At 38.3% G+C, this 26,393-nt stretch overlaps 1 protein-coding gene across 7 annotated transcripts in view; it reads right to left on the bottom strand.

The window, feature by feature from the left end:
* Positions 1 to 26,393, bottom strand: part of NCKAP5 (NCK associated protein 5) — a 1,211,030-nt gene that overhangs the window by 752,286 nt on the left and 432,351 nt on the right. For all 7 annotated transcript variants that reach the window (XM_070799923.1, XM_070799938.1, XM_070799949.1 and 4 more), the window contains one exon: positions 4,127 to 4,200. In XM_070799923.1, the coding sequence (XP_070656024.1) occupies positions 4,127 to 4,200 (74 nt within the window). The remainder of the gene's footprint in view (positions 1 to 4,126; positions 4,201 to 26,393) is intronic.

Below are 26,393 nucleotides of genomic sequence, written 5' to 3'. Positions count from 1 at the left end.
CATCTCCTGCATTGCAGGTGGATTCTTTACCACTGAGCCACCTGGGAAGCCCCACAAGCCATTAGGGATCTATTAGGCATTTCTACACAGATTCTTTGAAGCCTTTTATGACATGTATTAAATTCTACATGATCCAGCTGTATAAGTATTAGAGAAAAAAGATTATACATATCAGTGCATGTTATATATCGGTAATGCTATTTTAGATATTATATGCTTCATACAATCTCAGTGCTCAGTTATCTTAAATACTAGCTATATTGATACGTTCTTTTTATACCTAAGGAAACTCTGTCTCAGAGATGTTATCCAATAATCACTTTGGACAGACCAGGACCAGAGTCTATGTCTCTAAAACCTCCAATCCAGTCTTATTTCCATTTCTAGAGTGTTATGCTGCCTCTATTTGTCATACATAATTTCACATATGTGACATGAAAGAGTAATTAACACCATAAATATTCATGAATCCCATTTGTATTTTCCAACTGTTTGTGTTTGTTCTAAACTCTTAATCTAAGGCTGCAAATGGATAAAGATTTCTGTCAAATATCAGGAGAAAGTCTCAGCAGTTGTTTTCTCACACTCCTTCTTGTCAGTCACAGATATATTTAGTCAAATCAGAAATAGTAACAGATGATATAAAAATCATTAAGTACAAAAGAGCCTTTTTCTCCTAATCTTAACTTTCCTCATTAAAACAAATAAACGTACAAAAATATATGATCACATTTCAATATCAACTTATAAATAAGCTGTTGCTGGGCATGTTTATTTTTTCTTATCAGGCAGGGAGAGGCAGAGCAATTGAAATGCACCCAGATTTGTACTCAAGTCTTAGACTAGGTTCTAGATCCCAAATCCACCCTCTTCTTCAGATACATTCACAGAAGTTTTCTTCTGCTGGTATCAAAACATTAATTGAGCTAAATGCTCTTTGCCAGACAGCTATATTTGCACTCCACAAATTCCTTAACAATTTGAAAACCTAGAGTATATTATAGGTCTATTTCAGCACAGTACTAAACAGGACCCCAAAATAACCAGTTATCTTGAGAGTATGATTACAACAATATATTTGTGTCACAGCACATGGTTATGCTATAAAAAATGACTAAAGCCTGTTAAAGACTATGAGATTCCTTCACAAAAATAAGACTTTTCATTCTTATATCCAATCTTCTACCATTTGTCCAATTCTTTTATCATTAAGCAACAGGCAATAACAGTATGACATATATCTTCTCTGCTTTTGATCAGTCCTCAAAGACTATGGCCATAAATTAATGCTGACCACTATTATTGTTGGAAGATCAAAATATTCAAAGTTGGTACTTCCCTGGTGGTCCAGTGGTTAAGACATCCCCTTCCAATGTAGGGTGTGTGGGTTTGATCCCTAGTCAGGGAGCTAAAATCCCACATGCAATGTAGCCAAAAAACCAAAACATTTTTTTTAAAAAGCAACATTGTAACTAATTCAATAAAGACTTTAAAAATGGTTCACATCAAAATAATCTTTTAAAAATATTCAGAATTTTTAAGTTATAGGTTAGGCATAAATGGAAGACCATTAGTTAATATCAACATCAATGAAAGTTGTAACAGCTACATGAAAGTTGTAACAGCTACAAATCAAATGCACAATAAAAATCAGAAAACATATATACTGAATTATGGGAATGTTTGTTTGACTTCAGACACTTTAGCTGTGCTTGTGTTTGTGTATATGGTCCTTGGCATATCATAGAGTCTACCTTAACTCAAGAAAGCATTTTAATTATTCAATCATAAACAGAAAAAAAACTCCCCCACTGCTCACTGTCACTCATAAACCGTTCACCATAAACTATTTGGCTGTAGTTGAATTTGTGATATTGTAATAAGCATCAGAAAGCCTATCACTATAAGTCAGTCAGGATCTGTTTGCAAAATATAATCAAGTATAATTTCATGATTCAATAAATAGTAAATCTACTATTATTGGTTTTCATTTTCATTTCAATACTACCATTTCCATTTCCTCACTGTTATTCTGACTATTCAAATATCATTATTGCCCTTTATTATTATTTAAATAAAGCTTTTCTATTAGATCTTGTGATGCTATAGGTAAGCCTTTGCTTCTTTACTAGCAATAATTCTATTTCTGAAGGAAAATGGATGGAATTGCCCACAAAAATCTGAGGTCTTACTTTAAGTTAGGTGATGTCTGTGCCTGAAATGAGATTTTAATTTAATCATATCATAGAAAACCAAAGGTTTTTATTAACTTCCTTAAGAAAGCAGGAAAATATCCTTTTCCAAGCAGGTTTTTTTGATTCAAAAATGTGTGAAACTATTATTCCTCTTCAAAAATGTATATAAAACACACTGATCAAATTATTAATAAAGTATAATTTATTCATCAGATGGTATTCATCATTCATATATTTTTCTTTGGAAAGATGGGGGAAGTTATTTTATACAAATAGTTTAAAGAAAATGTTACAACTCAGTTAAATATACTTTGCAGTACATCTATGGAAAATATAATTTAAAAGGCATATAGCCATAAATACATTGCTATTGGTACACACTGGTTCTCAAAAGAAAACTGTATCAGCAAGTTATAGATCTCAAAATCAAATCTAACAAATATTGCATCAAGTTATATAAAGTTAACTGATGTGTCTTTTAGTGACAAGTGGACTTAAAAATTGTACATTTTTGTTGTATCCTATTAGCAATTTTTTTCTAGGTAGAAAAATAGAATACTGTCTATTACTATAACCACAGATATGTTTTCTAGTTTCACAATGAGTCGGACATGACTTAGAGACTGAACAACATGTTTCCTAGTAGGAAAACTAACAGCAGAGCAGACAAATGAGTAAAATGGATTTGGATGAGGTTGGGCAAGAAAGCCACAGGGTTAGGTCTTTGTGTACAGAGGGAGGCTTCCCTGGTAGCTCAGCGGGTAAAGTGTCTGCCTGCAATGCGGGAGACCTGGGTTCAATCCCTGGGTCGGGAAGATCCCCTGGAGAAGGAAATGGCAACCCACTCCAGTACACTTGCTTGGAAAATTCCATGGACAGAGGAGCCTTGTAAGCTACAGTCCATAGAGTCACAAAGAGTCAGACACGACTGAGCGACTTCACTTCACTTCTTCACAGAGGGGGAACTGGCCTCCGTGCCATGAGGAGATAAGACATAAAGGACTTTAGGGGCTTATTGACACCTTAGAGAAGAAGCTAATTAGAGTCAATAATTCTGATGCAGTGTAAGGTATCATGTAACTGAGCACTAGCATATTTATTCCAGATAACAAGAACTACAGGAATTTATTAAGTGGAATTCAGAGTCCATACTAGCACTGGCAAAAACATGGCCACATGGACTTTAAAGATCTGGATAATCCTATCACAATGATCTCCATTCCCTAGAAGCCTCAGGGAATGAGTTACTTGGGAAAACCTATATAAAACTTATATAATACTCTCCTCTTTTTCCAATTTACCTGCAGATGTTTTCACACCTAGAGTTAGAATCCATCACATAAAACAAAAACCAAACCAAACATGGAGGACCTATACAACAGCATTCTTGAAATATGTATTTTTTAATATAAAGAGAAGCAGAAATTTTAAGCCGAAGTGTTCTCAGCCTTTCAATTATAGAAAAACATAAATAATATTTAGGCAGGCAAAGGCCAGAGGATTTGTGTTCTAGTTTCTACAAGAATACAAGTATTCTTTCCTGCAAAATCCCATGGACTGAGGAGCCTGGTAGGCTACAGTCCATGGGGTTGCAAAGAGTCAGACACAACTGAGCGACTTCACTTTCTTTTCTACAATATAAGTTTGTTGCATGGCCATGGACAAATGCATTCCTTGACCTTGGCAAGTGTTATGCTTTCTACCATCCTCCAATCTCTGAGCGGGTCCTTCACTCAAGGACAACTTTTGACACCACTGTTTTACTTTAATTAAAGGAATGGAACTCTTCAGGTAGCCTCTGCTGATTTTTGCCCCCAAAGGTGCTTTTGGCAACCAAGTAGAAGAAGAGACCTTTTGCCAACTCCATGCTTCTGTGATCAAGATTAAAGCTATAGATGCAGCTATTAAGTTAAGAAGTAGATTTAACTCACCTCCAGAGACTTCTGTGTTGCTCCTCAAGTTGATTTAACAGATGTTCAATGTATTTGTTGGAGTCCATGTATTCCTGTGCATAGAAAAATAAAGCTGCATTACACCAAAGACAAAGGCAAAGACAAAACCTCTTTACCATAGGCATCAGGATTCTAAGATCATCTTTATCTCTACAGGAAAATTTTGGACAAGATAATTCCCCTGGTCCGTCTCATTTGTAGGAATAGATGCTTCTATGACTTATATGCATTGTCATTTGGGGACAAATAAATTTTTCTCCATATCCTACCATGGTTCCATGAATGAAAAAATGGAGGAGAACTGGAGTTCTATCAAGTCAACATAAAAATCCTCTTAATCACAGAGAAAAGCCAAATTTCATAGTCATTTACACAATATGTTATGTGTATGTGTGCTGTGTGCTCAGTCGCTCAATTGTGTCTGACTCTTTAAGACCCCATGAACTGTAGCCCACCAAGCTCCCATGTCCATGGTATTTTCCAGGTGAGAATATTGGAGCAGATTGTCATTTCCTACTCCAGGGGATCTTCCTGACCCAGGGATGGAATCCATATCTTTTCCATCTCCTGCATTGGCAGGCATATTCTTTACCACTGCACCCCCTGGGAAGCCATGTTTTATATGTTTTGCCACATAAAAGTATGGGGTTGTGGGGGGATGCGAATTGAGCCAAACTTAGAAAAGGAGGAATAAAGTAGACAGTGCAGGTCTTGATTATACCGATTTTACACAAATCACTTTCCAGCAAAAACACTATTTTTGAGCTACATAGAAACTACATATTCATTGCCCTCCTTCACTGGGCATATCGTTTATATTGATGAGTCACATGTTTAGTTTTCCTTCATTTCCTTATATGAACAATGCAATTTGTCCTTGGTTTTCCTTTTTTTTCTTTTCATCATATTTATTTCCTTAGAAAACCAATATTTAGCTTCTAAGAAGATATAAAGGCAACCTTTTCTTGTTTAGAAATACTCATAAATTTGTGTAAATCAAATTAGGTTTTCAAAAACATCTCCAAAAAATAAGGGATTCCTTCATTGCATGAGAACTGCTCATAGCAATAACTGTAGGTTATTGAACCTAATTATTTTAAAATTTGTGATTCCTGAATATGAGGTTCACATACAATCATTTTAATTGCTAACTACGTATAAAAATACAACAACAACAATGACAACAATGAAAACTTGTATCATTTATTTCATCCTGAACCTAGTACTTCTTTCCCTTTCTCTTTGAGGAGCCCACAGGCCTCTGTGTCTACATCACAGCAGCCTTAGACAGAAGAGTGTGCAGTGATTTCAGTATTAAGGTACCCATGAAAGTTACCATTTCATATCTTATTGATTTAAGATAAACTAGGAATTCAGATTAATATTGATACCTTTTTAAAACATTTTTATTTTGATGGAATACTATATAAAATCAGTTGTTTCTATAAAAATATTGACTATAATGGGTGGGGGAGTAGAAGACACACAGTAAGAGCTGGCCTTATGTAACAGGAAGGGCTCTGTTCAAGTTTTTGGACCTGTGTAGCCTTGGAGAAGCCTTTTCACCTTTCTACAATATTTCAGTTAGACAGGAGGGCATCCCAAGTTGTTATCTAACAACACTATTCTAATAGTTTTCCATAATTCTATTACAGAAAATTAGCCAAAGAGTCTTATTCTTATTAATATGCATGTTCAGGTGAGTTATTTAAACAAGATCATTGACATGAAAAGCAAAGCATAAATCTGTTACTGCAGGAAGTTGCAATGGTTTGTGGTAACGCTATTAAGTATCTTGATCAAGGTTTAAACATGACAGGAACACTCAAATTTCTTAAAGATATTTTCAAATACATTGTTTGAAAAAATATTAAAGACAGTGTTTCTAAGTAGAGGCAAATATATAAACTTCAAGGTCACCCATCCAGTCTTCATTCAATTTTTTCCAACACTTATTATATGTCATGTGCTGTTCTAACTTCTGGAATGCAAAAGTAGGAAGTCAAGAAACACCTGGAGTAACAGGCAAATTTGGCCTTAGAATACGGAATGAAGCAGGGCAAAGACTAATAGAGTTTTGCCAAGAAAATGCACTGGTCATAGCAAACACCCTCTTCCAACAACACAAGAGAAGACTCTATACATGGACATCACCAGATGGTCAACACCGAAATCAGATTGATTATGTTCTTTGCAGCCAAAGATGGAGAAGCCCTATACAGTCAGCAAAAACAAGACCAGGAGCTGACTGTGGCTCAGATCATGAACTACTTATTGCCAAATTCAGACTTAAATTGAAGAAAGTAGGGAAAACCGCTAGACCATTCAGGTATGACCTAAATCAAATTCCTTATGATTATACAGTGGAAGTGAGAAATAGATTGAAGGGCCTAGATCTGATAGATAGAGTGCCTGATGAACTAAGGACGGAGGTTCGTGACATTGTACAGGAGACAGGGATCAAGACCATCCCCATGGAAAAGAAATGCAAAAAAGCAAGATGGCTGTCTGGGGAGGCCTTACAAATAGCTGTGAAAAGAAGAGGAGCAAAAAGCAAAGGAGAAAAGGAAATATATAAGCATCTGAATGCAGAGTTCCAAAGAATAACAAGAAGAGATAAGAAAGCCTTCCTCAGAGATCAATGCAAAGAAATAGAGGAAAACAACAGAATGGGAAAGACTAGAGATCTCTTCAAGAAAATTAGAGATACCAAGGGAACATTTCATGCAAAGATGGGCTCGATAAAGGACAGAAATGGTATGGACCTAATAGAAGCAGAAGATATTAAGAAGAGGTGTCAAGAATACACAGAAGAACTGTACAAAAAAGATCTTCACGACCCAGATAATCACGATGGTGTGATCACTGACCTAGAGCCAGACATCCTGGAATGTGAAGTCAAGTGGGCCTTAGGAAGCATCACTACGAACAAAGCTAGTGGAGGTGATGGAATTCCAGTTGAGCTATTCCAAATCCTGAAAGATGATGCTGTGAAAGTGCTGCACTCAATATGCCAGCAAATTTGGAAAACTTGGCAGTGGCCACAGAACTGGAAAAGGTCAGTTTTCATTCCAATCCCAAAGAAAGGCAATGCCAAAGAATGGCAATGCCAAAGAATTCTCAAACTATAGCATAATTACACTCATCTCACATGCCAGTAGAGTAATGTTCAAAATTCTCAAAGCCAGGCTTCAGCAATACGTGAACCGTGAACTTCCTGATGTTCAAGCTGGTTTTAGAAAAGGCAGAGGAACCAGAGATCAAATTGCCAACATGTGCTGGATCATGGAAAAAGCAAGAGAGTTCCAGAAAAACATCTATTTCTGGTTTATTGACTATGCCAAAGCCTTTGACTGTGTGTATCACAATAAACTGTGGAAAATCCTGAAAGAGATGGGAATATCAGACCACCTGATCTGCCTCTTGAGAAATCTGTATGCAGGTCAGGAAGCAACAGTTAGAACTGGACATGGAACAACAGACTGGTTCCAAATAGGAAAAGGAGTACGTCAAGGCTGTATATTGTCACCCTGCTTATTTAACTTATATGCAGAATACATCATGAGAAACGCTGGACTGGAAGAAACACAAGCTGGAATCAAGATTGCCGGGAGAAATATCAATAACCTCAGATATGCAGATGACACCACCCTTATGACAGAAAGTGAAGAGGAACTAAAAAGCCTGTATACCTGTAGCGGATTCATTTTGATATTTGGCAAAACTAATACAATTATGTAAAGTTTAAAAATAAAATAAAATTAAAAAAACTAATAAAATAAATAAAATAAATAAATTTTTAAAAATAAAATAAATAAATAAATAAAAAGACTCTTGATGAAAGTGAAAGTGGAGAGTGAAAAATTTGGCTTAAAGCTCAACATTCAGAAAACGAAGATCATGGCATGTGGTCCCATCACTTCATGGGAAATAGGTGGGGAAACAGTGGAAACAGTGTCAGACTTTATTTTTGGGGGCTCCAAAATCACTGCAGATGGTGACTGCTGCTGCTGCTGATGCTGCTAAGTCGCTTCAGTCATGTCCGACTCTGTGCCACCCTTGAGACGGCAGCCCACCAGGCTCCCCGGTCCCTGGGATTCTCCAGGCAAGAACACTGGACTGGGTTGCCACTTCCTTCTCCAGTACATGAAAGTGAAAAGTGAAAGTGAAGTCGCTCAGTCGTGTCCGACTCTGAGCGACACCATAGATTGCAGCCTACCAGGCTATTCTGTCCATGGAATTTTCCAGGCAAGAGTACTGCAGTGGGGTGCCACTGCCTTCTCCTGCAGCCATGAAATTAAAAGATGCTTACTCCTTGGAAGGAAAGTTATGACCAACCTAGATAGCATATTCAAAAGCAGAGACATTACTTTGGCAACCAAGGTCCGTCTAGTCAAGGCTATGGTTTTTCCTGTGGTCATGTATGGATGTGAGAGTTGGACTGTGAAGAAGGCTGAGCACCAAAGAATTGATGCTTTTGAACTGTGGTGTTGGAGAAGACTCTTGAGAGTCCCTTGGACTGCAAGGAGATCCAACCAGTCCATTCTGAAGGAGATCAGCCCTGGGACTTCTTTGGAAGGAATGATGCTAAAGCTGAAAAGTACTTTGGCCACCTCACGCAAAGAGTTGACTCATTGGAAAAGACTCTGATGCTGGGAGGGATTGGGGGCAGGAGGAGAAGGGGATGGCAGAGGATGAGATGGCTGGATGGCATCACTGACTCGATGGACGTGAGTCTGGGTGAACTCCAGGAGCTGGTGATGGACAGGGAGGCCTGGCGTGCTTCGATTCATGGGGTCGCAAAGAGTCGGACACGACTGAGCGACTGAACTGAACTGAAGAGGAAGAAAATTCCTCCCCTCAGAGAGCTTACGTTCTGTAGAGAGATACCTAACAAAGAAGTGATCAGATTGATTTCTGATTGGTTACCTGCTAGGAAAGAAATAACAGGTGATAGGAAGGACTTTAAGTGGGGGAGGGCACCTCCTTTATATGCCATGGCTGGAAGAGGATTCTGAGCAAATGAATTCTGGGTCTGGGGCCTGGTAGAGAATAGGCAAGCATATAGAGAAAGGAAGAGGGGGAAGAACAGCACAGGCAAAGGAAAGAGCATAAGTAAAGACCCCCAAATGTGGTATTTAGGAACAGAAAGGAAGCCAGTGGGGCCAGGGAACAGAGCCTGCGGTGTGTAGTCTAAAAAGAAGTTGGACAAGAAGTGAGTATTAAGCACTCAGTCATGTCAGACTCTTTGTGACCCCATGGACTATAACCCATTAGGCTCCTCTGTCCTTGGAATTCTCCAGGCAAGAATATGGAGTGGGTAGCCATTCCCTTCTCCAGGGGATCTTCCTGACCCAGGGATCAAATCCAGGTCTCCTGAATTGCAGGCAGATTCTTTACCATCTGAGCCACCAGGGAAGCCCTCCCTGGACAGGAAGGCAGGGGCCAAACCATGTGCAAGTTCTAGTAACCAAGAGATCTGTGTTCTGCTTATTCTGCTTAGCTCAAGTCAGAGGTGGACTCTAAAAGGTGATTACAAATATAATCTTTAGATCAAAGAGATTTAGGTTCAAATCCTGGTTTTGGTACTTACTAGCTGTGCCCCCTCAGGCAAGTCATTTAATCTCTCTAAACCTTACTTTTTTTTCATAGAGATAAATAATTGAAGAGGTATAGTAAGGATTAAATAAAACAGTTTAAGCATATAACACAAGGCAAGCAGTGAACAGAGCCAGTTCCATAGGATCAAACCTCTTCTCAAAAGGCAAACCACTTTACAAGGTGAAGGTTATATGCATTTTCTCTTCTCTTACTCAGCTTCAAGGTTTGTAAGTCAATGCTTCTTCAATTATAGTTGGATTTTAGAACAGGTAGAGATTAACAGTAATAATACAGCTTTTCAACCATTTATTAGGTATATCTGGATTATGATTTAAACTATAAATGCTATTTCAAATAACAAATACAGATAGGGTGCTTCCATTTAAGGTATTTTTACCAAATTGTCCATAAAAATAGCTATAATATAATGACATCTTAAACCACAAACAATGGAAAACTAAAACCAAGAATTCTTCACCCTTCTTTTCAGCTTAATTTTTCTCCATGGCATGCTTACTTCTAATACCCAGTTTCTGTTTCTTGCATATTTATTGGGTATTGCCTATACCCCACCTCTATGTATACACACACACACAAAGAGACACTAACTTAAATGAATTGAAAGAAGAAAAGATAATGCTTACATGTGCTTTCTGTTAAATGAAATGTTCTCCCCTGCCCAGAGAATTTAGGCAGCACCTCATGCATTTATCAATTCTGGCTCCTAAATTGGAAAGATTTGTTAACTAATAATAAACACCTATCATTCTGTAAGAATAAAATAGAATTATTCTACTGGGAATCATTTACATTTGGAGATTAATTCCCAGGAAACAATGGAGGAGGATCACAGTGGGGCTGGCAGTGGTGCACACTGGAATTACAGTCACAGCAAGTACAATGCTGTAGCAACGGTGCCTACGGTGCCAGCTTGAGTATAAAGCACATACTGAATGTTCTTAACACAAGCTCCAATATTCCAGAGTATCAAAGAAAGGGAATGGCAAAAGTTTACCTCAGTATAACACAGCTCTCCAATGTGCCTCAGGGACTGGATATTGGGAGACCTTGGAGAAAAGATTTCTGAAGCAACTTAGCACACGTGCATGCAAGCTAGAAGAAAAACATATACCATATTCCCATTGTCCTTGGTGTCAATGTTCATTGTAACATTATCCATGAAAAAATGCCAGTTTCATCAGGCTTGCTTTGCCTAGAAGATACTTCTCATGTCACTCAGCATAAAAACTATATTCAAATATAGTTATTAACATGATGAACATTGTATTCTACTCATTTTCCTTATGACAAACACACATTAGATTTTACAGTAGAAGTGACAATAAAAACACACAGTCCTGTGAAGGACAAACAATCTAGATAAATTAAATAAAGGATAAAGATGAAAATGAATAGAGACATGATGAATATTAGGTCAGAAAATGTAGGTGTGTCTATTAATTATAGCTTTTGAGTATTTGGCAAGATTTGTAAGGTAAACAATGATCAAAGGGATAATGAAAGAGACCTTTCAGCATAAAATTGAGAATAAGAAAAACATTTGATTTTACACATCAAAAAGTTTCCTCACACTCCAGGTAGATTTTACAGAAAATCATCCACACTTCCACCCACCTAAGGGCTGGGAAAAAAACTGTGTGTATGTTTGGGGTGGTGGCTGGAAGACTGCATGCACCCAGACAAATGGGTCTCCTACCAAGGATTTTAAAAAGGCTAACTGCATAGCTTCTGGCAAGTCCAGATGTCCATTGAAACCTTTGAGTCTTAATCCATAAACAATCCCAATAAAGTAGATTCTTTGTAACAAAGCAACCGAAAGACATTCCCAGGTTTACATGAATTCAGAAAGTAAAGCACCTCCCTTAATTAAAAATACATGTGCATGGCAGGGGTGGGGGTGGGTGGGGCAGGGAGAGGTGTTCCAAGGTGGAGACTCAGGAAGATCAAGAACTCACCTTGCCCCATGGACACACCAACTCTACAGCTATATATGGGACAATATTCTTCAAAAAAGAACTGAAAATTAGCTGAACTGCTCCTCCACAACACATGATCAAAGGACCACACTGAGATTGGTAGAAAATGCAGAGATGCAAGCTCACCAAAAATTCCATCCCTGGTGCAGAGTCCCACAACAGGGCGGGATCTCACAAACAGAAAGCTTCTCCCCAGGATGATGAATTTGTTCCCCACATCAGCCAGCCCAGCCCTGGAACCTACAGCAAAGAAATGAGCCCCCCAAACGTCTGGCTTAGAAACCAGCAGAGCTTATGTTCAAGGAATCCAAAAGTCTGTGTGAACTAAAAATGCCACCTGCCACATAAGTAAACAAAGTATGTTGCTGACATCCAGCCATCACATTACAGCTGCCCTAATGGTGAGCCCTGGGAGAACTCAGGATGGAGGCAGGATCTGTCCCACATGTATCAGCCAGCTGCTTACAGCTACCTCTGATGGTATTTCTGAGGAGACTAGGATAAGAAGCACAGGACACTGACCTGAGGTGCATATCAAAGGAATGATTCTGGGCTAATTTCAGTGAGCCCAGACTTTGCATCTTTGCATATATAGAAAAGTGCCAAATTCCTTAACTTGAAATATCTGGTTTTCCTTAATTAACAGTAATCTTTTGAGTATCTGACTACCTGGCCTTTGTTGCAAAAATTCCTATATAGCCTGGCTCCCTCCCTTGCCTCTTGGGAGCAGTCTTTCAGAGTTATTTGAGATGCTGTGTCTCTGCCTTAAGTCCCAGTATTGTCCACTGACTAAAACATAACTCTAAACTTTTAGGATGTGATTTTTTTTTAGTTAACAGTTGAGGTGACTTGAGATTCCCTTTTAAAAAGGCTTGCATGGGGTCTCATTTGCCCTAGAAACAAGTTAAAGTGTTAGTTGCTCAGTTGTCTAACTATTTGGAAGTCCATAGAATGTAGCCTGCCAGGCTTCTCTCTCAATGGAATTCTCCAGGCAAGAATACTAGAGTGGGTAGCCATTCCTTTGTCCAGGATATCTTCCTGACCCTGGGATCAAACCCAGGTCTCCTGCATTGCAGGCAGATTCTTTACCATCTGAGTCACCAGGGAAGCCTCATTGGCCCTAGAACCCACTGCAAAACCAGCAGTTTGAAAAGTGCCTGGAACATGAAGCAGATTCATACACTAATCTTCAAGCATCTGCTGGGGGAGGTCAGGACGGTTGGAGCTCTTTCTGGAGACTGGAATGCTGGCAGATGCCATTTTACACTCTCCTACCTTGTTAGCACAGGCAGGTATGCAGATAGGGCACTCTCCCACTGTCTTGGTAAGACAGGCAGGGACGAGTGGGTATGGCATTCCCTCACACCCTGGCTGGTACCAGCTAGTGTGAAATCATGACACTCTCCCACTCCCTTGCTGAAGTTGGCAGGGGCACACAGACAAGGATTTTTCCTGATGTCATGCTGAAGCCAAGGAGCATGTCCCACCCCCATGCATTCCAGATGCCTTTCTAGAGCCAGCAAGATCAAGCAACCCAGACGGACAGACTATGCCCCCCTGATCATCTGGCCCTGGTGGGCAAGGGGATTTGCATTCCTGGGCCCCATGGAACTATAACAATGGGAAAGATAGTTCTTGACAGGATGCCACATCCAGGGCACTGTACAGGTAGTAGACTGAAACACACCTCCAGTCTTGTTGAAAAGGACAATTTACTTGTCCTGGAGATTCAGCTTGAGGGACAGGCTTCAGGTCTGCACACATCTAGAGAGTACAGAGGCATTCTTGGGAAATGTAAGGCACCATTCTTGCATACTCCCTTGACCTCCCTGAGCTCACTGATACGTCCCAGAAAGGAGCTTATAGACTTGTCTAGAGGTCTGATTTACGGAAATGCTACTCAAGGGTCACCTCCAGATTTCCTGGTCTGAAGGTCAGCAGGGCTTATGAATATGGTCCACAGGACTATATATTTGCATACTTCAAAACCTGTTCCCCAAGTATCCGGCTTTCAAATAGCCTAAAGCTAAGTACAAAGTGAGATCCTTCCCCTTGCAATATGGAAAAGTCTTGACACACCTTCAACAACAGGAACCTGTCAAGAATAAATCAGGCTGTAGGACAATCACAAAGGTTCAGAAGACAACCAACCACCAGGACAAGTTTGAATTATAAAGTTCCTCACATACACAAAGCCAGTACTTCAAGACACAGAGAGGTCACCATCTCACCTAATACATAGGAAAGTTAAAGTTAAGTTGCTCAGTTGTGTCCGACTCTTTGCGACCCCATGGACTATAGCCCACCAGGCTCCTCCATCCATGGGATTCTCCAGGCAAGAATACTGGAGTGGGTTGCCATTTCCTTCTCCAGAGGATCTTCCTGACCCAGGGATTGAACCCAGGTCTCCTGCATTACAGGCAGACGCTTTAACCTCTGAGCCACCAGGGAAGCTGGATTAATACATAGGAACAGAGCATCAAACAGAATGACAAAACAGAAATATGTGCCAAGACGTGTTCTTCTTTTGGCACATATTTCTGTTTTGTCATTCTGTTTGATGCTCTGTTCCTAAGTATTAGGTGAGATGGTGACCTCTCTGTGTCTTGAAGTACTGGCTTTGTGTATGTGAGGAACTTTATAATTCAACCTTACCCTTGCGGTTGGTTATTTTGAACCTTTGTGATTGTCCTACAGCCTGATTTATTCTTGACAGGTTCCTGTTGTTGAAGGTGTGTCAAGACTTTTCCATATTGCAAGGGGAAGGATACCAGACTACCTGACCTGCCTCTGAGAAACCTATATGCAGGTCAGAAAGCAACAGTTAGAACCAGACATGGAACAACAGACTGGTTCCAAATAGGAAAAGGAGTACGTCAAGGCTGTGTACTGTCACCCTGCTTATTTAACTTATATGCAGAGTCCATCATGAGAAATGCTGGGCTAGAAGAAGCACAAGCTGGAATCAAGATTGCTGGGAGAAATATCAATAACCTCAGATATGCAGATGACACCACCCTTATGGCAGAAAGTGAAGAGGAAACTAAAAAGCCTCTTGAAGAAAGTGAAAGAGAAGAGTGAAAAAGTTGGCTTAAAGCTCAACATTCAGAAAACGAAGATTATGGCATCTGGTCCCATCACTTCATGGGAAATAGATGGGGAAACAGTGGAAACAGTGTCAGATTTTATTTTTTTGGGCTCCCAAATCACTGCAGATGGTGATTGAAGCCATGAAAAAGATGCTTACTCCTTGGAAGGAAAGTTAGGACCAACCTAGATAGCATATTGAAAAGCAGAGACATTACTTTGCCAACAAAGGTCCGTCTAGTCAAGGCTCTGGGTTTTCCAGAGGTCATGTATGGATGCGAGAGTTGGACTGTGAAGAAAGCTGAGCGCCGAAGAACTGATGCTTTTCAACTGTGGTGTTGGAGAAGACTCTGGAGAGTCCCTTGGACTGCAAGGAGATCCAACCAGTCCATTCTAAAGGAGATCAGCCCTGGGTGTTCTTTGGAAGGAATGATGCTAAAGCTGAAACTCTAGTTCTTTGGCCACCTCATGCGAAGAGTTGACTCATTGGAAAAGACTTTGATGCTGGGAGGGATTGGGGGCAGGAGGAGAAGGGGACGACAGAGGATGAGATGGCTGGATGGCATCACCGACTCTATGGATGTGAGTTTGAGTGAACTCCAGGAGTTGGTGATGGACAGGGAGGCCTGGTGTGCTGCGATTCATGGGGTCGCAAAGAGTCGGACACAACTGAGCAACTGAACTGAACTGAACTGAATCTACCTAATAAAGAATTAAAAGCAATAATCATAAAACTACTCACTGAACACAGATGAATATATGAACACAGTGAGAACTTCAGCAAAGAGATAGAAAATATAACAAAGTACACACAGCTGAGAACACAATAACTGAACTAAAAAATGCACTAAAAGAATTCACTAGTAGACTAGATAAAGTGGTAGAAAGAATCAATGATTTAAAAGACAAAGCAAGGAAACTCATCTACACTAAGCAGCAACAACAACAATAATAATACAAGTGAAATTAAAGTGAAGAGATCTTAGGGGATCGGTGGGAAAACATCAAGAGAACTAACATTCACGTTGTGATGGTCTCAGGAGAAGAAAAAAGAAAGGGGAAGAACTTATTTGAAGAAATAATGGCTGAAAATTTCCCTAACCTAGGAAAGGAAACAGACATCCAGGTCTCAGAAGCCCAGAGAACTCCAAATAAGATGACATTCAGACAGAAACTCATAAGAAAACATTGGCCTTAGTGACAACTTACATCAGATCTACTTAATAGACATCTACAGAATATTCTGGGTGGCAGAATATTCCCAGAATATTCCCACTTCCCAGGTGACACTAGTGGTAAAGAACCTGTCTGCCAGTGCAAGAGACATAAGAGCCCAGGTTCAGTCTTTGGGTTGGGAAGATCCCCTGGGCAGGGCATGGCAACCCATTCCGGTATTCTTGCTTGGAGGATCCCATGGACAGAGGATCCTGGTGGTCTACAGTCCATAAGGTCACAAACAGACAGAACTGAAGCAACTTAGCATGCACAAAATATTCCATCCAAAAGCTGCAGGACATATTCTTTTCAAGTGCACATGGAACATTCTCTAGGACATATCATACATTAAGCCATAAAACAAATTTCAATTTTAAGGAGACTGAAATCATATCAAGCATTTCTTCAAACCACAATGGAATGAAACTTGAAATCAATTACTAGAAGAAAACTGTAAAAATCACAAATATGTGAATATTTAACAACAGACTACTAAACAACCACTGGGTCAATGAAAAATATCAATAGAGAAATAAAAACATACTTTGAGACAAAGGAAATACAACATACCAAAACCTATGGAGCAAAAGTGGTTCTAAAAGGGAAGCTCGAAGAAATATCAGCCTACTTCAAGAAACAAGAACAATTTCAAAAAAAAAAAACAAGTTTACATCTAAAGAAGCTAGAAGACAAAGATGAAACAAAGTACAAAGTCAGCAAAAGAAAGTAAATAATAAAAATCAGATAGAAATAAAATAGAGACTAAAAGGACAATAGAAAAAATCAGTAAAACTAAGAGCTGATTCTTTGAAAAGAAACAAAATTGACAAACCCTTAGCCAGACTAACCAAGGAAAAAAAGAGGCCTGAAATAAAATCAGAAATTGAAGAGGAGATGTTATAACTGATACTACAGAAATACAAAGGATCTTAAAGTAAGTAAGTAAGTAAGTGAAAGTTACTCAGTCGTGTCCGACTGTTTGTGACCCCATGGACTATACAGTCCATAGAATTCTCCAGGTCAGAATACTGGAGTGGGTAGCCTTTCCCTTCTCCAGGGGATCTTCCCAACCCAGGGATCAAACCCAGGTTGGGCAGATTCTTTACCAGCTGAGCCACAAGGGAAGACCAAGAATACTGGAGTCGGTAGTCTATCCATTCTCCAGAGGATCTTCCTGATCCAGGAATCAAACCAGGGTCTCCTGCATTGCAGATGGATTCTTTAGCAACTGAGCTATCAGGGAAGCAAGGATCTTAAAAGACTACCCTAAACAATTACTTGCCAACTCATTGGGCTACATAGTAGTAATGAATACATTCTTAGAATCACAGAATCTTTAGAGACTGAATTAGGAAGAAATAGAAAATCTGAACAGACCGAAACATATAAAGAGATTGTGGGAGGCTTTTGATTACTGATCAAACAGAAGTTTCGGACCAGACGGCTTTTCTAGTGAATTTTATTAAACATTTAAAGAAGAGTTAATACCTATCCTTCTAAAACTCTTTCAAAAGTTGAACAGGAGGAAATTCTTCAAAGCTCATTTGATGTGGCTAGTAGCATTATTGTTATACCAAATCCCAGACAAACACAAAAACCAAAAACATCACAAAAAATGAAAATTATAGGCCAATATCCCCAATGAACACAGATGCAAAAATTCTCAACAAAATATTAGAAGTTCAAATTCAACAATACATTAAAAGAATCATATACTATGATCAAGTGGGATTTACTCAAGGGATGTAAGGATGGTTCAATATCAACATCTGCAAAGTAATATGATACACTACATTAACCAAATGAAGAAAACAAGTCATTTGATCATCTCAATAAATGTATAAAAACACTTCTGACAAAATTAAATATCCATTTATACTAAACTTTCAACAATGTCAGTACAGAAGGAATATACCTCACCATAATGAAGGTCATATATGAGAAGCACACAGATAACATTATACTCAACAGTGAAAAGCTAAAAATGTTTCCTCTAAGATGAAGAATAAGACAAGAATGTCTATTTTCCCCACTTTTATTCAGCATAATATTGGAAATCCATGCCAAAGAAATCATGCAAGAAAAATAAAAGGCATCCACGTTGGAAAGAAAATAGTAAAACTGTCACTATAAACAGATGACATTATTTTATATGTAGAAAACCCTAAACTTTTCTCCAAAAGAATGTTAGAACTAATAACCAAATTCAGTGAAATGGCAAGGCATAAAATCAATATACAGAAATTGGTTGCATGTCTATATACTAGGAGAAATTAAGAAAACAGTCCCATTTACAATTGCATCAAAAAGAATAAAATACCTAAAATTAATTTTACCAAAAAGTTAAAAAAACCTGTACTCAGAAAACTCTAATACACTGATAAAAGAAATTGAAAACACAAAGAAATGGAAAGATATTTCATGCTCATGGACTGGAATAGTTAGTATTGTTAAATGTCCATGTTACTCAAAGCAATCTATAGATTCAATGCAATACTTATCAAACTCCAACATTATTTCACAGAAACAGAACAAATGATTCTAATAGTTGCATGGAAACACAAAAGACTGTGAATAGCCAAAGCAATCTTGAGAAAGACGAACAAAGCATCATGCTCCTCAATTTCAAACTATATTTTAAAGCTAGAGTAATCAAAACAATGTGGCATTGACATGAAAACAGCAACACAAACCAATGGAACAGAGCAAGGAATCCAAAATAAATCCATATTTATTATATGGTCAGTTAATTAGTGACAATGGAGTCAAGAATATGTAATTTAAAAAGGATTGTCTCTTCAATAAATGGTGTTGGGAAAACTGGACAGCCACATGCAAAAGAATGAAACCAGACCACTATCTTACACCATATCCCCAAATTAACTCTAAATGGATTAAAGATTTGAATGTAAGACCTGAATTTGAAATTCTTAAAAGATAAAATAGACTGTTCTATACATCAGTGTCTCTTGTTACCATCTTTCTAAATTCCATATATATGTGTTATTATACTGTATTGGTGTTTTTCCTTCTGGCTTACTTCACTCTGTATAATAGGCTCCAGTTTCATCCACCTCATTAGAACTGATTCAAATGTTTTCTTTTTAATGGCTGAGTAATACTCCATTGTGTATATGTACCACAGCTTTCTTATCCATTCATCTGCTGATGGACATCTAGGTTGCTTCCATGTCCTGGCTATTATAAACAGTGCTGCGATGAACATTGGGGTACACGTGTCTCTTTCCCTTCTGGTTTCCTCAGTGTGTATGCCCAGCAGTGGGATTGCTTGGGGCTAGTGCACTGGGACGATCCAGAGGGATGGTATGGGGAGGGAGGAGGGAGGAGGGTTTAGGATGGGGAACACATGTATACCTGTGGTGGATTCATTTTGATATTTGGCAAAACTAATACAATTATGTAAAGTTTAAAAATAAAAAAAAAAAGATAAAATAGATGGCAGACTCCTTGACATGAGTGTTCTGTGATGAGTTTTTAAATCTGATTCCAAAAACAAAGACCAAAAATGCAAAAATAACAAAGTGGGACTACATTAAACATAAACAAAAATTTCTGCATAGCAAAGTTGTTGCTTGGTCACCCAGTCATGTCTGACTCTTTGCAGTCTCATAGACTGCAGCATGCCAGGCCTCCCTGTCCCTTACCATCTCCTGAAGTTGGCCCAAGTTCAGGTCCATTGCATCCGTGATGCCATCCTGCCATCTTATCTCTGATGCAAAGTTAACCATCAACAAAAGGTAGAGACAACCTTCTGAATAGAGAGAATATATTTGCAAATCATATACCTGTAATGGGTTAATATTTGAAATATAAAACTCATGCTAACTCAGTGGCAAAAAATCCAAACAATCTGATTTTTTAATGAGCAGACATTTTTCTAAAGATGCAAATGAATAGTCAACAGATACATGAAAAGATGTTCAATATCACTAATCATCAGGGAAATGTGAATCAAAACTACAATGAAAAATGCCTCACACCTGTTAGAATAGCTATTATGAAAAATGATGTATCTTGACAAGGATGTGGAGAAGCGGGCACTCCCATGCACTGCAGGTGGGAATGTAAATTGGTGCAGCCAATTTGGAAAACAGCATGGAGCTTCCCCCAAAATTAAAAATGGAACTACCATATGATCTAGTAATTCCACTTTTTTGGTGTATGCATGCTAAATCGATTCAGTCATGTCTGATTCTGTGCATCTCTATGAACTGTAGCCCACCAGGCTCCTCTGTCCATGGGATTCTCCAGGCAAGAATACTAGAGTAGGCTGCCATGCCGTCCTCCAGAGGAATCTCCCTGACCCATACATAAAACTGTATAATGTTAGGTGAAAGAACTATGATGTAAAACTGCATAATCTTATGAATATGTATATATACACATATATACATACATGTCCATCTAGTTAAGCCTATGGTTTTTCCAGTGGTCATGTATGGATGTGAGAGTTGGACTGTGAAGAAAGCTGAGTGCCGAAGAATTGATGCTTTTGAACTGTGGTGTTGGAGAAGACTCTTGAGAGTCCCTTGGACTGCAAGGAGATCCAACCAGTCCATTCTGAAGGAGATCAGCCCTGGGATTTCTTTGGAAGGAATGATGGTGAAGCTGAAACTCCAGTACTTTGGCCACCTCATGCGAAGAGTTGACTCATTGGAAAAGACTCTGATGCTGGGAGGGATTGGGGGCAGGAGGAGAAGGGGATGACAGAGGATGAGATGGCTGGATGGCATCACTGACTCGATGGATGTGAGTCTGGGTGAACTCTGGGAGTTGGTGTTGGACAGGGAGGCCTGGCGTGCTGTGATTCATGGGGTTGCAAAGAGTCGGACATGACTGAGCGACTGAACTGAACTGATGAAAAAAAATATATATATATACACACATATATACACACATACATACACACATGCATATTTGTATTCATTCCCTGGTGGCTCAGTGGTAAAGAATCCACCTGCAATGCAGGAGATGTGGGTTTGATCCCTGGATTTGGAAGATCCCATGGAAAAGGAAATGGCAATCCACTCCAGTATTCTTGTCTGGGAAATCCCAGGGACTGAGAAGCCTGGCGGGCTGGTCCATGGAGTCACAAAAGAGTTGGACGTGACTTAGTGACTAAACACACACACACACAAACATATACAAATATCAAATAGGTGAGTAAAAAGTATGTACCAGATATGTATATGTATATATGCCCGTATGTGCATGTGTGTATATACACATACATTCTATACTGAACCTTAAGTGAAAAATATGGAATTCACAATATAAAAGGAAGATTCAAAATAATTCAAACAGATTTAATGTCTAAAAATTCAACTACATTTATAAAATTAGACATCCTAGAAAGAAGATGTAGGATGTAAATTATGCATCTTTGTGGTAGACAGAGGGAGGAGGAAGAGAAAGGGGGAAGCAGGAGGATGCAGGGCTTCCCTATCTCTGCGGTGGCACCAGTGGCAAAGAATCCACCTTCTAGTGCAGGAGATGTAAGATCCCTGGGTCAGGAAAATTCCCTGGAGGAGGATATGGCACCCCACTCCAGTATTCTTGCCAGGAGAATCTCATGGACAGAGGAGCCTGGTGGGCTACAGTCCATGAGGTCACAAACACTCAGATGTAACTGACCATCTGAGGACATAGATATAAAGTTATTTTCTATTTGACTTGAAAATCAGAAAAGCTTAAGTACAAGCCTGTGCTTTGCCTATTTATTTAACAGTTGGGAAAAGCACCTTAGTAATACATCATGAAAATTAAAACATTCATGTTCATTTGATCCAGAAATTTCATGTCTAGGAATCACCCTGAGTAAAAACTCAAAACAAATGATGTTAAAAGTATTATTTATAGAAATATAAAAAATCTGATGTATTAGGTTCCAAAAATAAAGGGTTAGCACACTTTATCCATTTGAAGAATTATACAGTTTCTTAAATTTGTAAAGAACATATAATAAAATGGATAACACTATAATATTAGGTGAAAGAAGTATGATATAAAACTGTATAATCTGATATAGCACAGTTTTGAAAATATATAAAAGATCAAAAGAGAATAAAGCAAATAATACATGGTAACATTATGGACTAAATTAATTTCTTTACTATATAAATATTAAAAGTGATGAATATTATTTAGAAAAATACAGGCCAAGAAAATAATGTCCAAAAATTTAATTATAATTAAATTTTAGAAAGCTGGATCTAAAATACCACAATAAAACAAAATCATTTATATTATCCTAGAGCTAAGCTAGTATTTGAAACAATGAAGCCTTTTTTCACTTGTTCTTGTCAATGTTCTGCTAAAAGCATTTCACCCAAGTGAAGAGAGGCGAGGAACCCCAAGTTACACCATGACATAGCTGTATGATATGTTTTAAAATTTTTGCAAAGGTATGGCATCTGTTCCTTGTGCAAAGGAATCTAACTTATGCAAATTAGAATCATTTTGGAGGTATATTTCAGGGAATTTGCCTTTTACTTCTTTAATGAACATGCTTCAAGACAGTGAGTATGAAACATTTAAAGTAATTAGGTTTACAGATAAATGGAACACTGAATATCTGTGTAGTATAAGCCCACTTAATGTGAGCCTGGTATTGTCTGATCTGTGTTGGTTCTGAGCAAAGCCCATTATAAATGAATTCCAATGATGAGAGGATCTTGTTTTTCATTCACTTCAAGTGGAGTTTAAAATATAATACTATTTCAAAGCTTACAGAGATCCAAAATCCCTGAAAATAATCGTTATGTTATAATCACCATAATTTATGTTGGAGCTTGTGAAATCCTGTCAGCAGTTTTATACTACTTACATAGGATTCCAAATCCACCTGCAGGCAAAGCTGTATGAACTAGGCAAGCTGTTCTAATCAACCTAGCTAGCATTAGTTACAGGATTTTTCACACCTAGGAAATGACTAACTACAATAACAAGTGATGCTGTCCTCAAAAGTTATTTTGTCACCTTAACAGAAAGGTACATCTATTCAGTAAATATAAAATATTAAAACATACTCACTTTGGAAATGACATAGCAAGGTAACAGACAAGAAAGTTACCTCATACTTGATTAGCATCTGTGCCAACATAAGTTCTTCCAATAAAATATTTTAAAATGTTAAACAACACAAACAAATAAATTCAGGAATACTAGCTGTGACAACTTCACCTCACTGCAATTATCTCTCCACTAGCCACCTCTAATTTTTATTTTCCAATCATTCTTTAAACCTCACTTGTACTGCAAATTCTTCAGTGGGACTGCTCCACTAGAGCCACTGATGGCCTCCACAGGTTGAATCTCAGAGTATTGCTTTGATCCTTATTGTATGAAGAGTTCCTATAGCAAGACATGTGAAATCATACTTTCTCCCTCTTTGGTATTCTATGAAAGTGTTTCCTGCATGCTATCACTCTGAGATCTTTGTGTTTTTTTTTTTTTTCCTTCCTTCTTCCTCTTCCAGCCCCTTATGTATTAAAAGTAAGGTTCTATCACAGGCCCCTTTTCTACTGGAAAATCCTATAGACTACTAGGTCTTCAAATATCACCCAAAATCCAGAAACTCCCAAATATTTACCTGTAAGCTAGATCACCCTTTTGGGATTCTCAGGTGGCTCAGAGTTAAAGAATCCACCTGCCAATACAGGGACGTGGGTTCAATCCCTGGGTCAGGAAGATTCCCTGGAGGAGTAAATGGCAACCCACTCCAGTATTCTTGCCTGGAAATTCCATGGACAGGGGAGCCTGGTGGGCTGCAGTCCATGGGGTTGCAAAGAGTTGAACACGACTTAGCAACTGAGCATGCAGATCACTCTCTTGAGGTCTAATCTGGTGTATCTGGCTATTTACCAAACCTGCAGGCAAAGCTGCAGGTCCCTTTGAATGTGCCACAGATCTTCAAAGCACCTATTCCTTCATTTTTGTACCCTCCAATACTTAGCTGAGCACTTGGAACATCACAGATGTGTGATAAATAAATGAATAAGTAAATTAGTTAATCAGCTATATGTAGTCAGTCTAATAAAAGAGAATCTGAAATTATAAGTGTATTAGTTTGACCTTACAGGGCTATTTTTTAACTGAAAAAGGTTACAGTGGTCATAGAGACATTAGGCAGGTTTCCAAAATCACTGTATGCTCACTTTTACTCTATTAGTACAAACCAGAAATGGAATCTGAAAAATAACCTATGGACAGTTTTCCAAAATCATTGTGTTCCACTGATCTCCTAATCCTTCCTCCTGAGGAAGATTTAGCTACACTGCTTATCTATGCTAGTAAGTCATACAGGCTGTCAAAGATTTCAACATAATACAAAAAAAAAAAAAAAATCATAGCCAAAGTTTGTTGTCAAATAGAAGGATAATGGATAGCAAAATGAATAGTAAACCCCACAGGGTGAAAACATCTCTTAATCTCTGTCACATATAAGAATTTCATTAATATAAATTAATAGTGACAGAGTATAGACAAATAGTACATGTGGTCCTCAAAAAGTTTCATTGCCTGCTATTTGGTACCAAGGCAATGCAATTAATGCAAATCAAACTATGAGTACAGTTTAACAGGACACTGTAGTACAATATGTATCAATTTGTTGGAGACCACTAAATTGTTCCCCATTGTATATTTATTTTAAAGGTAACTGACAAAAAACAAGGCAACTATATTCAATATCCTGAGATAAACCATAAAGGAAAAGAATATGAAAAAGAACACACACATATATATACACATGTATGCACATACATATATGTCTGAATCACTTTGCTATACAGAGAAATATTAATTTATATATTATAAATCACTGCTGCTACTGCTACTGCTAAGTCACTTCAGTCGTGTCCGACTGTGCAACCCAGTAGACAGCAGCCCATCAGGCTCCCCCGTCCCTGGGATTCTCCAGGCAAGAACATTGGAGTAGATTGCCATTTGCTTCTCCAATGCATGAAAGTGAAAAGTGAAAGTGAAGTCGCTCATTCATGTCCAACTCTTAGCGACCCCATGGACTGCAGCCTAACAGGCTCCTCCGCCCATGGGATTTTCCAGGCAAGAGTACTGGAGTGGGGTGCCATTGCCGTCTCTATACTTCGAAAAAAAAATAAAGATAGCTTCTACTCCTCCCCAGTTTCAGCTGAGCACTTGGTTCCTGAGCTGGAGTTTCTATTTCCCAGCATGTTAGGTGTGAACATGTGACTGAGTTCAAGTCAATAACATGGAGCAAAAATGGTACTTTCACTATCCAAGGAATCTTCAACCTAAAGACAAGTTGCTTGGGACTTCCCTGGCAGCCTAGTGATTAAAATTTAGTGCTCCCAGTATAGGGGGCACAGGTTCAATCCCCAATCAGGTATCAGGGAACCAAGATCCCACATGCCACATGGCATGGCCTTAAAAAAAATCCTAACAAACTTCAAATTCCATTTTTAAAAAAATGGCAAGTTACTTGCCCATTACACATTCTTCCCTTGGGAGGGAACAGTAACAACCTTGGACTCAAAAACAGAAGGGCAAAACTGATTGATTGTAAAGCAGCTGTCTGCCCACCTTGTGTAGAAGAAGTAAGTTTCTATCTTAGATGAAACACATTTTGGAATCTCATTGTCACACAACTTGGCCTATAAGTAATAGAATAAATACTCTGTTCAAACTCAGAAGGAAAAAAAGAGTATTTTCAACAATACAAGTTTCTTTTTAAAAGACATGATGTAAGAAAGCTAAGCATCTCTATAGAAGCAGAATATAGTTGTAATGTTTGTAGATAGTGAACGTTTTTTATAAAAATGTTGTGTCTGAAAGAGAAGTGTCTTCTAAGGAAGACACAACTAAAGTTGCTGTTGTTGTGTTTGGTTTTATTCATTTTCAATTGATGAATTCTTAATATTTAAACTTTTACATAGAGATTTTGCTTTATTATTAGATATTAAGTTGGCTCACTGAAAACCAGAATCTCAATGACAGTAGAACTTTCTCCTCCTAAGAGAAAGATACTTCCCTAACTTTTGCTGTTTTTTTTAAAATAACTTTTTACTAAAGTACATTTTAATATAGGTATAAGAAAAGCCCCCAAATCATTAGCATACAAAAAAAAAAAGACAATTCTTTCAAAATTAACAAAGTAAAATATGGTACTAACCAACTTCACATCTCCATATTTCTTGATTGATTGATACACTTTGTCGTCATTTTCCAAAGCACTTTGGCATCCATTCTCATTTAATCCTCACAATACCTTTAAGTCATGGTCACCATTTCAATTTAGAAGACTATGGCTCGGATTATGGTTAGATGATTTGTTTGGGGTCAAACAA

Source organism: Bos indicus, chromosome 2, assembly GCF_029378745.1.
Source record: "Bos indicus isolate NIAB-ARS_2022 breed Sahiwal x Tharparkar chromosome 2, NIAB-ARS_B.indTharparkar_mat_pri_1.0, whole genome shotgun sequence".
NCBI lineage: Eukaryota > Metazoa > Chordata > Mammalia > Artiodactyla > Bovidae > Bos > Bos indicus.
The sequence above is the reverse complement of the archived record's forward strand: the minus strand, read 5'-3'. Positions and strand labels throughout refer to the sequence as shown.